General features: G+C 40.3%; 1 protein-coding gene across 29 annotated transcripts in view; it reads right to left on the bottom strand.

The window, feature by feature from the left end:
• Positions 1-12290, bottom strand: part of KIF1B (kinesin family member 1B) — a 134658-nt gene that overhangs the window by 14199 nt on the left and 108169 nt on the right. For all 29 annotated transcript variants that reach the window (XM_070260958.1, XM_070260956.1, XM_070260948.1 and 26 more), the window contains 4 exons: positions 10918-11026; positions 9429-9495; positions 8602-8686; positions 6027-6132 (listed from right to left, as the gene is read on the bottom strand). In XM_070260958.1, coding sequence (XP_070117059.1) covers positions 6027-6132; positions 8602-8686; positions 9429-9495; positions 10918-11026 — 367 coding nt within the window. The remainder of the gene's footprint in view (positions 1-6026; positions 6133-8601; positions 8687-9428; positions 9496-10917; positions 11027-12290) is intronic.

Consider the following 12290-nt stretch of genomic DNA (forward strand, 5'->3'; position numbering starts at 1 on the left):
TTATCGAAATCTAACAACAGAGCAGAACCTTCATCTCTTAGGAGGAAAAGATAGGTCCCCATCCTCTTGCCCCAACCTATCATCAAGGAGCACTTAACTATGCTAGTTTTTTGTGGGTTTTTTTAGGCAAGACTGCTTCTCCTCTGCCTATAAACATAAAAATAGTGAGATCAATCAAAGGGATTACGATGAAAAGGATAAGTGAGTATGGACAGAACCTAAAAGAAGGAAGAAAGACTAAGTAAACTCCACTGTCAGTGAATAATGAGAGGAGGAAGCAAATCCTCAGTCAATTGTAAGCTACAGTCTTCATATCACAATCCAGTTCTGCTGAGCCTCAGAAATGTCTCATCATATTTGTGGGAGGATTAATGGAGGAAACAGATAGTAGAATTTAATTACAGAGAACCTCATTTTAAATAAAAGAACAAGAGGTTATGCTTAGCTGATGTATCACTAAGACAATGATTTTTAACACCAGAGCTAGCCAACTGCTATTTGCCAGTTTTCAAAAGAAAATCCTTGTGAAAATCAATCTCACATTTAAATAACAACTACAAGCTTGATTTAATAAATACCCTTAAACTGGTTTTTACTTTGTTCTAATATCTTTTCTCCCACTGGTACACCACCACAGACCCTAATGGACTAAGAACCTTCCAGTTGAGCAAGTCTCATCTGAAGCAGAGCAGTGAGTTCAACGCCAGTGTTACAGACCAACCGCCAACTCCGCCCCGCGCCTCCCTTCTCTGACCCACAACAAGTGCTGGGGAAGCTATCTCCTCTCCCCTTGCAGAGCGGATTTTCCATCACCACTGGCTCTCTGCACATGTAGTACACTTCACCCAATTCAACTAGAAAGAGATTTTGCACACTTTGTTCCCTCCCCAATACATTCCTCCTTACTTCTTCCCGATAGATAACTTCGCTGTTGCTCTCTTTTCTAGATTTCCTATGACAAACGGCTGGCCTATCTTCTCTCTAAACACATTCCCACGTTTCCTTCTCCAGAAACAATCAGAGAAAACTATACACTTCTAAAAGAAGTCCTTCACCGCACCTCATCCTCCAAGTGCCAGTGTGTGGAACCTGATCATGTCATTCTGTAGCTGCTTCTGGATCTAAGCCTTCTTGAAGTACTTGATACTCTCTCAAATATCTAGCTTGTGAGGCAGCATGAATGGGTCAAGAAAATTCTCCACAAAGACACCAAAGAAATACAGAAATAACTAACAAGACAAAGACGGGCAAAGTGACCAAGAGACCCAAATAGCAACCGCAACGAAGGACTACTAAGTTTTCCCAAGGCTCCTGGACTCAGCAAACAACTTTATGCATCCAGAAAGCCTTGTTTTGATCAAATCTCCATTTGAATTGGTTTAAGACAAATTCTAATATTGGGTGGTGATATCCACTACTTCAGCAGAAGCCACTGTGACCCTGAGAGCTGCTCTTCTATTGCATCCCTGTGTTTGTGGAGGTGCATGGAATGGGGCTACCTGTCGCAGTGCAAGGCCTCAACACGCTTGTGCTGAAGTGAAATGAACTCCCCTTCTTGGAGTGAGAGCATTTATTACTTTGGAGATTACTTGACAGAAATTCCTATCACTGCTGCCTTTAATCTATGATTCATCAAGTCCCAAACCATAATTTAGCACTTCCCAGTGCCACTACTTAGGTTTCATGACTCTTTCAACTGAGGCAAATGTTTTGAATTTGTGTAAGAATCCCTCTTCATATTTCTATTTTCAGGTTTTCATTTAACATACAGAGAAAATTCACTGGTAGAAACCTGGCCAACATAAAGGAATTTTTGACTCCACTAAAATCTTACTGTTTTGGGGGGAAAAAGTTTTTCATTTTGTTTTGCTTTGTTTGGTGCTTGAGAGTTACTGCAGCACATTCTTTTGGAATACCCACCAAAGGTAGCAATTCTTTTTCTTTCTTTGTTTTTTTTTGAGGAAGATTAGCCCTGAGCTAACATGTGCCAACAATCTTCCTCTTTTTGCTAAGAAGACTGGCCCTGAGCTAACATCTATGCCCATCTTCCTCTATTTCATGTGGGACGCCTGCCACAGCATGGCTTGACAAGCAGTGTGCAGATTTGCAGCTGGGATCCGAACTGGCGAACCCCAGGCTGCCGAAGTGGACTGTGCGAACTTAACCGCTGCACCACCAGGCCAGCCCCAAAGGTGGCAATTCTTGAGAGGTGGTTTAAGAAATACAACCAAGACTGGTGAGAAACGTCAACTGAATCAAGTTTGCAAGAGAATGTAGAGTCAGAAACAGGGCTGAGTCCTGAGACACGTTTTCCGATATGGCTCCTAAGGCTGTTAGGAAATAATCTCAAACGGATTTCTCAAAATGTTCTGAACAATGGCAGTGTATGTGTATCTTTTTTTAAAAAGCATTTTAGGCTACACTGTCATGTATCATATATCCTTCAGTTTTCTTCCCTAAATCAGATGAAGAGACGGGGAAAAAACTTCCTTCACTAGCAAACCAGTACTTTTTCCTATTGCAAAAGAATAAACAGATGAGACAAGCAGCCCTGGAGGGAGAAAGAGAAATGTTTAAAAATAAACAAACTAGTTCTCTTAGACTCAATTACCCAGATAGCTAAGTTGGTCTCTACTAACACACAAGACAAAGCACAGCAAACAGTGAACAATTATGCAAAGCTACAGAGCAACAAACCTTTTGAGCTTTTGACAGAGAGAGGACAGCAAAAGAAAAGAACAGAAAACAAAGCCTAAGATTCCATATGAAATGAGGGGAGTAACATTCTACTTCGTAATGTAGAAGAGGAAAACTCGAAGTGGGATAAGAATAAAATAGACAATTATGAATACAATGAGAAAATAATTAAAAACTCTACAAATCGTTTAAGAAGTTATATGTGAAGCTGTACCTATAGCAGAAAAACCCAGGGCACAAAGGGTACAGAATGAAGTCTTGCTCTATCCTAGGTTTGCATGAGGAAAACCACTAAATTAAAATAGCAGGCAAAGCAACATAAGACATAAAGCATTCTGATACATTAGAACGTTTATGTGCAAAAAAAGCAAACAGAAAATACCTAGGAATATCCTTATCAAGAAAGAGCCTGCAAAAACATAAAAAAACTGTTGTTAGTGCAGCAAACAAAAAGGAAAAAGAAGGAAAGAAAAAAGAAAAGCAGAAGAGAAAAAAACATATAAAAAAGAGAAATTTCCTGATAAGCAAGGTGAATTCAGGTGGACAAAATTCCATGGGACACAATTTGATAGAGGACTTACAATGACATGGGTCCCTCTCCTGAGACATTCAATTAAGGAAAATGCTGGGCATGGAAGGGAATGTGGACACCACCTCCATTAACATCCCTTTCAGAGGTGGCTTAGTATTGGAAATGGTAGGAAGTTGCTGCGGATTGAAGGGAAAAGCAAGTCGATCAGGTAACATAAATGTAGGACTGGGAAGAAAACGAGTAATGGCCCTTGTCAGTTACACTCCACTATCAATGTATCAGAAAAGTCCTCTAATGTGCATATATAACACATCCACACTGGAGCTCTGGAAGTTCAACTTTAACACTAGACCTCAGACAAATAGAACACAAGTTCTCTTAACCAAACTCCATTTAGCAAATTACCATATAACTTATGCTCTTCATGCCCCTAAAATATAGAGACTGACGTCCATTTCTCATTGGACATTCTAAACTAGAGAGATTATCTCGTATGCCCAGATAATTTGCTCCAAAGAGCTGAGGTGTGTGCTCATCAAGTGTCAGTAGTATTTGGTTCCACACCACTTTATGCAGTTGTATTTGTTATTATGATTACCTAATTTAATTAAATATTAGGCAAATCAATAAAATGAGGGCAAAAAATTTTTGTGTGAAACAAAACTAAGTGTGAAAACTAAGTTGAACAGTTTTTTTTTTTGCAAGGGAAGATTTGCCCTAAGCTGACATCTGTTGCTAATCTTCCTCCTTTTTTCTTCCTCCCCTGCCCCTAAAGCCCCAGTACATAGTTGTGTACAGTTGTAAGTTCTTCTGGTTCTTCTATGTGAGCCACTGCCACAGCACACCTACTGACAGACAAGTGGTGTGGTTCTGCCCCTGGGAACTGAACCCGGGCTGCTCAGGCAGAGCGTGCTGAACTTTAACCACTAGGCCATCACAGCTGGCTCTAAGTTGAACATTTTTAAAAGATTTGATAATGGTGAGTTGTTTAAAAACAGCTGTTCAGTTTGGGTGAGATCAATGTAAAAGAAAGGGGGAAATTATAAAATTTTAATGATAAATGATAAAGTTTAAAGGATTTTGCACTTAGATTTTTTTCACAGGTTTCTAGTTCTTATTCCACCAAATTGAAAATCATAGATGATGAATTTTGGTGTTGTTTTACAAGAAAGACAATCAGAAGTCCAGTAAATGAGCCTATAATTAAAGAGAAAAGGCCTTGGTCCTACAGCAAGAGCTTGACTAATGTACATTTATATAGTTTAATTGAAAACAAAAATGTTTAAAGTGTGTATATCTTCTTATTCTTAACTTCAGCCAGTTTTTTTAATTAATTAACTCTAAGCTTCTATTGTGAAAGATAAGCTGCTACTAACAAAGCCAAATTCATCTCCTACAGCCTCTAACCTGCTGCTGGGCATGAATCACAGGATTTCTGAAGGTTACTCTAATGTAGGCAAGTTTAGCACAACCAGCATTTCAACCAAACACCATCTTTCCCTGTGTACTTTCCTAAATACCCTAGAGAAATTTAAGATATAGTTCTCACAGTTGCAAAGAAAATGTGGTGAATGCCAGTTGAATACTTGCTATAAATGTCTGGAGAAGAGAGAATGCTATGTGGAGTTAATGCTGACTTCTGAGAAATAGTATTCTTCAAGATTTCGGCCAGAAATAGGCCAGGGAGCGTCAAAGCACCCATCGTTATCTCTGCCACTGCTCCTTTCAACACATACACATCCTCTCACACTCCTTCCCTGTCTCTCCACAGCCCATGCCAGCTCCTCTCACAGGCAAAAAGCAACAGACATTTGTTTCTTTTTTCTCTTTCTTATGCAAAACTATAACACAAGGAAATAAGGGAGAGAAATTAATCTTGGTCCAAACTTTTATTCTGTTTCTGCCTATTGTCTTATTTTTCCTCTTCCTCTTCCCAACATAGATGTGAGCAAGTGTTTCAGGAGCAGACAGAAGCCAGAAGTCCTGAATTGAAGGCAGTGCTCTGAGCTCACATTAGAACAGGCAGTAACTCGTTTCCAGGGCCTCACTATGTAAAGAAACAGAGTGTCTGTGCAGAATGACGGCACTCCTTTCTTGGGAAGGTAAGAGGGTCCCAGCAGACTGATTTCCAGTGTGACGTGACAAAGTAGTACAGCTGCCTACTTTAGGCATTGCCTCTCATCACTTGATTATAAAATGAAATTTTAAGGGAAACTAATTTGAAATTAAAAATAAAATAAAATTCATTATTTCTAACAGCTAATCTTGGTCAGAAGAGTTTATATTCATTTATCGCCTTTACGCATAAGTCAAAATGAAAAGCAAATACTGACAATCCTTGAGCCTATAGTGGCAGCAGCAAAGATTAAAGACCAGAGGGTTCACCATACCTTGGAGGGCATGTTTCCATGACACTTAGGACCAAGAGAACCTTCTCCACAGCAACCACTTCACAGGAAAACATTTAGTCTTAACAATAATTAATTTGTACTATTAGATGCTTGGGTAGCATGCTGAGTTTTCTTTTTCTGCTTTTTCTCTATCACTGTGCTACATCTTCTCAAACTCCATAGGGGAGAGAACACTGCCATTCTCTAAGGTAAATGATCACATACACATATCTCCAATTATTTATTTACTTATTTTTGGAGAGCAAGGTAGGCAGGGCAGGAAATAAGGACTTTTGAAGTGAGAAGGGAATCAGCTTCTTCATCTGAACAGGAGTCACTAATGAGCAAAGACTCTAACGGTGCAGCCATCAACACCCAGGGCTGACAGCACACTCCCGAGGGCCCACCTGCTAGAGCTGTGGGAAGACTTCAGGTACTTGGCAGAGACGATATTTAGGGAGAGGATGGCATCAACTGCAGCTTCATCCACCTCAGCCTTATTCCTAATACGGCCTAAAGGAGAGAATAAAGAAACCACAACATAAGTACATTTAAAAACAAAACAAACTCATTATGCCAAAAAGAGACTTTTCAATCTGTGCGTAACTTCAGGTGCTGTAAGCATCATTTGATTAACAGTAGGATGGTCAGTTTTCCATTCCTCTCCACATTGTCTTCCCTTTACTTCCCACATTTAGTCAACTGTGAAACCTTATTGATTCTTTGTTCAAAAACGTTCTCATATTCATGTCAACTTTTATTCCAGTATCACTGCCCTGATCACAAAGGTCACCACCCTCTGATCTGGGACACTACAATAGCCTTTTTTTTTTCCTAAGCAAGATTCGCTCTGAACTAATATCTGTTGTCAATCTTCCTTTTTTTTTTTTTAATGTGAGCCACCGCTCAGCATGGCCACTGACAGACAAGCAGTGTGGTTCTGCACCTGGTTACCAAACCTGGGTCACGAAAGTGGAGTGTGCCGAACTTTAACCACTAGACCATGGGGGCTGGCCCTACAATAGCCATTTAACTTGTCTACTGGCTGCTCACATCTCCCCCTTTCCAATCCATCCTACACTCACCTTATACAAACTTCTTAAGCCATTGCCTTCACTGTACCACTTTCTTGCTCAAAATCCTACACCTCTGTTTTCAAATTAACACTAGGAGATGTGGCATTGCATAGAAGTTAAGAGTACAGTCTTTAGAGCTGGGCTGCCTGGATTCAAATCTCAACTTCAACACTTACTAGCTGTGAAGCTTGGGCATACTATACTGTTCAACCTCTCTAAGCCTCAGTTTACTCATCTGTGAAGTAGGAATAACAATTCTTCCCCTATAAGATTGTTACAATCATGTTATATGTTTGTTATATTATGTTATATTAAAAATAAACTAATGTTTTTAGAGCACTCAGAAAAGCACTTGTCACACAATAAGCCCTATATAAGTGTTTGTTAAAAAAAAGATTAGCAAGTCATAGGGTTCTTCAGAGAAGCCTTAGTAACCACTGCCTCTGCACCCTACCCAATTCTTTCTTGTTGGAAAGCATCTCTTGCGTTTTGTGTAACAGTGTTCCATATAAAAATTCATTTTTAAAAAGCTTGAAAACCACTGCCCCAGACAGGAGTGAGTGTAATCTCCCTTCTGGAGGTTGCTAATCTGGTCTACAGATACTCAAGGGGTCTATGTATAGAATTCAGGAGGTCTGTAAGCTTGAATGGGGAATAAAAATTACAACCTTCTTTTCACAAACCTCTAACTGAAATTTGGCATTTCCTCCAATTATGAAGGGGAGGGACAAACCACAGGAGAATCAGCAGCACCTGTGACTCTGTCCTCAGTAGAAATCACAGACGTTTTCATATTACACTAATGTAAAATATCTTGACATTCATCACCACTTTGAAATGATAAAAATTAGACCCTCTACTTATTTAATGCATCAATAAAGAGCTTATATTACAAATTGGTTTAGTATTTTAACAATTTCAGTATTATTAGTTCCCTTTGTAATCCTAAATACTTTATTTTCTACATTTAAAAATATAATCCTGAGGCTTCACCACTGACAAAGGGATTCATGGCAATAAAAGGCTCCGACCCTTGGGGCCGGCCCAGTGGCGCAGCAGTTAAGTGCGCATGTTCCGCTTCTTGGTGGCCTGGGGTTCACCGGTTCGGATCCCAGGTGCGGACATGGCACTGCTTGGCAAAAAGCCATGCTGTGGTAGGCGTCCCACATATAAAGTAGGGGAAGATGGGCATGGATGTTAGCTCAGGGCCAGTCTTCCTCAACAAAAAGAGGAGGACTGGCAGTAGTTAGCTCAGAGCTAATCTTCCTCAAAAAAAAAAGGCTCCAACCCCCTGCTTTAGACTACCATTCTAAAGCTTACAATGTATAGTCAATGTTTCCCTCTCACTACTCCATAGTTTAATTTCTCCACTCTGGCCAGGGGTTCTAGCAATTTGCATGTTAGACATCTTTCCCGACTCTTACTCAAAATGTTGCTGTGTGTGGAAAACAAAACAAAGCAAACAAAAATCATCTAATTTCTCTTGAATCTATTCAGATCCTCTCCCATAAAGCTAATCCAGTCCTCCTGGATCCTTTTCGTTGTTAACTCTCTTAGCACCAGTCTTTTTCACTTGTCCTCATTTTGGCACTCATCAAACTGCTTTAAACATATACACGTTGTCTCCTCAACTAAACTGCAAGCACACAATACTTCTCTATGTCCTCTCACAGCCTCTAGTACAGAACCATTCCCAGGGTAACTGAGGAAAATAATGGTCAGTTGAATAACATATCCTTAATGATGGGAGCTGAGAGACAAGAGCAGTTTCAAACTCAAGGCCTCTATATTCTCCATAGTCCGTGTTCTCCAGTCCAGTCTTCTGCACATTCCCTGTGCTCCATACAGGGACTAATGATATCTCTAAAAAGCCTGGCTCTGTCCACAGCCGATGGAACGTACTCACCTACCACCAGCTCGCGAACATCTTTCCAGTGGAGCTCACTCCCCTTCTCATGGATGATGGTCACTGTGATCCGTCGCTGGATGCCCTAGGTAGCAGAGCAGGGCTGCAATTTAGCTGTGGCAATCTATTATTTCCTCTTGTTTGCTGCTTTCTGGATTGTATGGTGTGGGGCGTGCAGGAATGAGAGGTAGGGAAAGGAGGGAAATGCTGTCCACACTGTTACTCTAAACAAAGGGACATAGGACAGGGAGTGAAGAAGAGCCAGGTTCTGAAACGGCTTTAGGAACAGATGTCTAGATTGTATGTCCTAGAGTATGAGAGCCCCAGCTCCTATGCCCAGCTGGGTCATAAGCATTTTTCAGCACTGACTGAATCTACTTTTGATTTACCAAAGGGGGAACCTATATTTCATGGCCAGATCTTTAGTCCATTGAAACTTTCACCCTCTATCCCCTTTAAAAACTTTTGGCTGTGAAAGCACAGTTTGCAAACATGAAAATTATACACAACAAAATGAAAATTGTATAAAATGACATGGGAGCTGTACAAACTATGTAGTAATTGAATGAAACAAACTCTTTTTCAAAACAGCTCCTCTAAAATGTATTTATATATAAAAGCAAGAATATATATAAGCCAAGGTCTGAGAAAGAAACACTAAAAAACAAACATACAAAAAAAGAAAAAACAGGATAAGACAATGTCCCCCCACCCCTGAATCTACCTTAAATGGAGACGAAAAGCAGAAAAACAAAGTTATTATGCTTCTTATTCTGAACTTGTTTTGGTGTTCCCTCATAGGCTCTCTTTTGCTCCCTCATTAGTACCTGGTGAAGCAAAAATGTCCCCTGGCAGGGCAGGCCTGCTGTATGGTCAACCACAGCTGGGATATACCTATAAAAACAGAAACACAAGAGAAAGAAGAAAGACAGAATGCTTACGCTAACTAAGTGCTACTTCATCTGCAAGGTCTTCCCTAGCTGCTACAGTCCCCAGTGGTCTTTGTTTTTCTAAACTCCAATCCCATGCCTTTCTTACCATTTGGGCATTTAATCATACAGCCATTTGCACTTAAATCTTTTCGCATATCTGTGTCTCATCATTCCTACTAGAGACAAATGCTCAAAGGACAGTAACATCCTGTGGCTCCATCCCAGCCCCTACGTAACAGATATTCCATAAATAATGTATAACTGCAACAGCAAGTGTCGGAAGATAAGAAAGAGAGAATTTCAGATTCTAGATAGTTTTTTAAGAATCAGAAAGTGATAAACTCAGTAGAAACTATTACTGTAACTACCTTTCCCTCATAATGCAAGTTATAAGCACATTATACATCTGTCTTGGGAAAGTCAAATTTTTTAAAACAATGTCACTACAGAAAACTACATATAGGATTGGTAGAGCCATTCCTCACACGTAACAGGAATTCAATGCACGTTTCATGGAGATGATCATGATGGTGGTACTCAGCACTTATAAATAGAGGATCATTAGGGTAACATTTATCCGCTACCCTTTACATTAACTGATACAGCCTCTTGCCTGTTTCAGGAGTGGGATCTCTTTTATTTGTATTTTTTCAAAAGCGTTTTAGAGACAACTATAAACCATAATTATACTCACCACTTACTTAACACAGCTCATACAGAGAAAGCAAGCTGATGTTGATCATTTTGATCTAGAACAATAGTCCTCAACTAGGGGTGATTTTGCCCCCTAGGGGACATTTGGTAATGTCTGAAGACATTTTTGGTTGTCATACTGGAGGGGAGGTGCTACTGGCATCTTGTGGGTCGAGGCCAGGGATGCTGCTAAATATCCTACAATGCACAGGATGGCTCCCCACAACAGAAAATTATCTGGCCCAAAATAGCGCCAAGGTTGAGACACCCTGGTCTAGGTAAACATTCTGCCCCCAATGCCCTCACTAAGATTACTAAGATAAGTCTTGACTGTATGATGTGCAATATGCTTCTGATTCCCTTTACTTTGCTGCTGATCAAACATACTATGTAGGGTTTCTTCTCTCATAACAAAGTGCCATTCTCCATGATCTTGCTGTTGCTAACACAAAGGGAAATTATTACTGAATAGTAAACAATTACTGAATAATAAAAAATATACTGAATAGTCAGCTTGCTGATAAACACCTGATTCAAAGAGTAATACCAAGACCACTAAAATTCAATTCAAAACAGGAATCTGACAGTGACAATGATTCATGAACCTGAATATAAGAAGAGAGACTCAAAATTACATTTTCTATTTTTGAAAGACTTAGCCTTATTTCAAAATTTAGAAAGTTGGACTTACTCTCCTGTAGGCTCCAGTTCACTGATCTCAAACCAAACCAGAAGATCATACTTGCTCATGCTCTGGCCAAGGCTGGTTTTGCTCATGGTGTTTAACTTGGTGGCTGGAACTTTTAAAAGTTTTGAGAAAATGTCAAAAGCTGGTCTAAATCTACTAAGTAAAAGTATAAGTTCTAACATCAGTCTTCAACAACACACTTGGAAAAGGTAGCAAGAGTCAGGGGATAAATTTCAATGCAGAAGACCCAGAGAACCCTCACCATCAACTACCTTGGTACCTCTAAATTCAGAGAACAAGGAAAATGGAGAGTCAGTATCTTTCTCCCTCTCAACCAACTGTATCCAACAATGAGAAAACAGGTTTCATGCAGAGTAAATGTGCTCAAAAAACCTCCCTTAGAGTCTCACATTTGGTGGCATGCAGAGCATCGTAACCATGTGGGAGAGACCCATGTGGGTAGAGCCTCACACATCACAGGCCCTCATCAAAGCTGGTGTGGGGGAGTGGAGACTCATCCTCCAACTCAGCAGTTCCCAAACCTCCCTGTAGGTGAGAGTCACCTGGGGAATCTTGAAGGCGGCAAAGCCCAGCCCACACCCCAGGCCAATTCAATCTCAATCTCTAAGGAGGTGGGACCCAGTCCTCTGAGAGGTTTGAAACGCCCCAGGTGATTCCAATGTGCAGACAAGTTTAGGAACCACGAGTCAAATATATAAATACAGGATTCTGTAAATGTTCTTATGTTACACATTTTCTTCAGATTTAAATTCCATATTCTTAACTGTATTGATGAAATAAATTAGCCAAAAACCCAGTATTTCCAAGAATTTCAGATTCTACATGGTGGGCACTTTGAAACACTACAGAGAAATTCTAAAATCTGGCAATACAAAGACGGTCCTCTGCCCAGAATCTGGGAGCACTAGAGTGACAGTCCAATGGCTTGGGATCTAATTATTGCTCAACCACTAACTAGCTATGTGGCTCTGACTGAGTTACTTAACTTCCGGGTGTCTGCTTCCTCATCTATAAAATGAAGATCATGATATTTAGCCTGCTATCTCAAAAAGGTATTTTTTTAAAGATTGGCCTTAAGCTAGCATCTGTGGCCAGTCTTTTTCTTTTTCTTCTTCTTCTCCCCAAAGCCCCCCAATACATAGTTGTATATTCTAGTTGTAGGTCCTTCTAGTTTTGCTATGTGGGACACCGCCTCAGCGTGGCTTGATAAGCAGTGCTAGGTTCGTGCCCAGGATCAAAACCGGCAAAATCATGGGCCGCCAAAGCGGAGTGCACAGACTTAACCACTTGGCCACTGGGCTGGCCCCTCAAAAAGGTATTGTGAGGATCCACTGACACATGTATCTAAAGGCCTT

This window comes from Equus caballus, chromosome 2 (assembly GCF_041296265.1).
Source record: "Equus caballus isolate H_3958 breed thoroughbred chromosome 2, TB-T2T, whole genome shotgun sequence".
Classification (NCBI taxonomy): domain Eukaryota; kingdom Metazoa; phylum Chordata; class Mammalia; order Perissodactyla; family Equidae; genus Equus; species Equus caballus.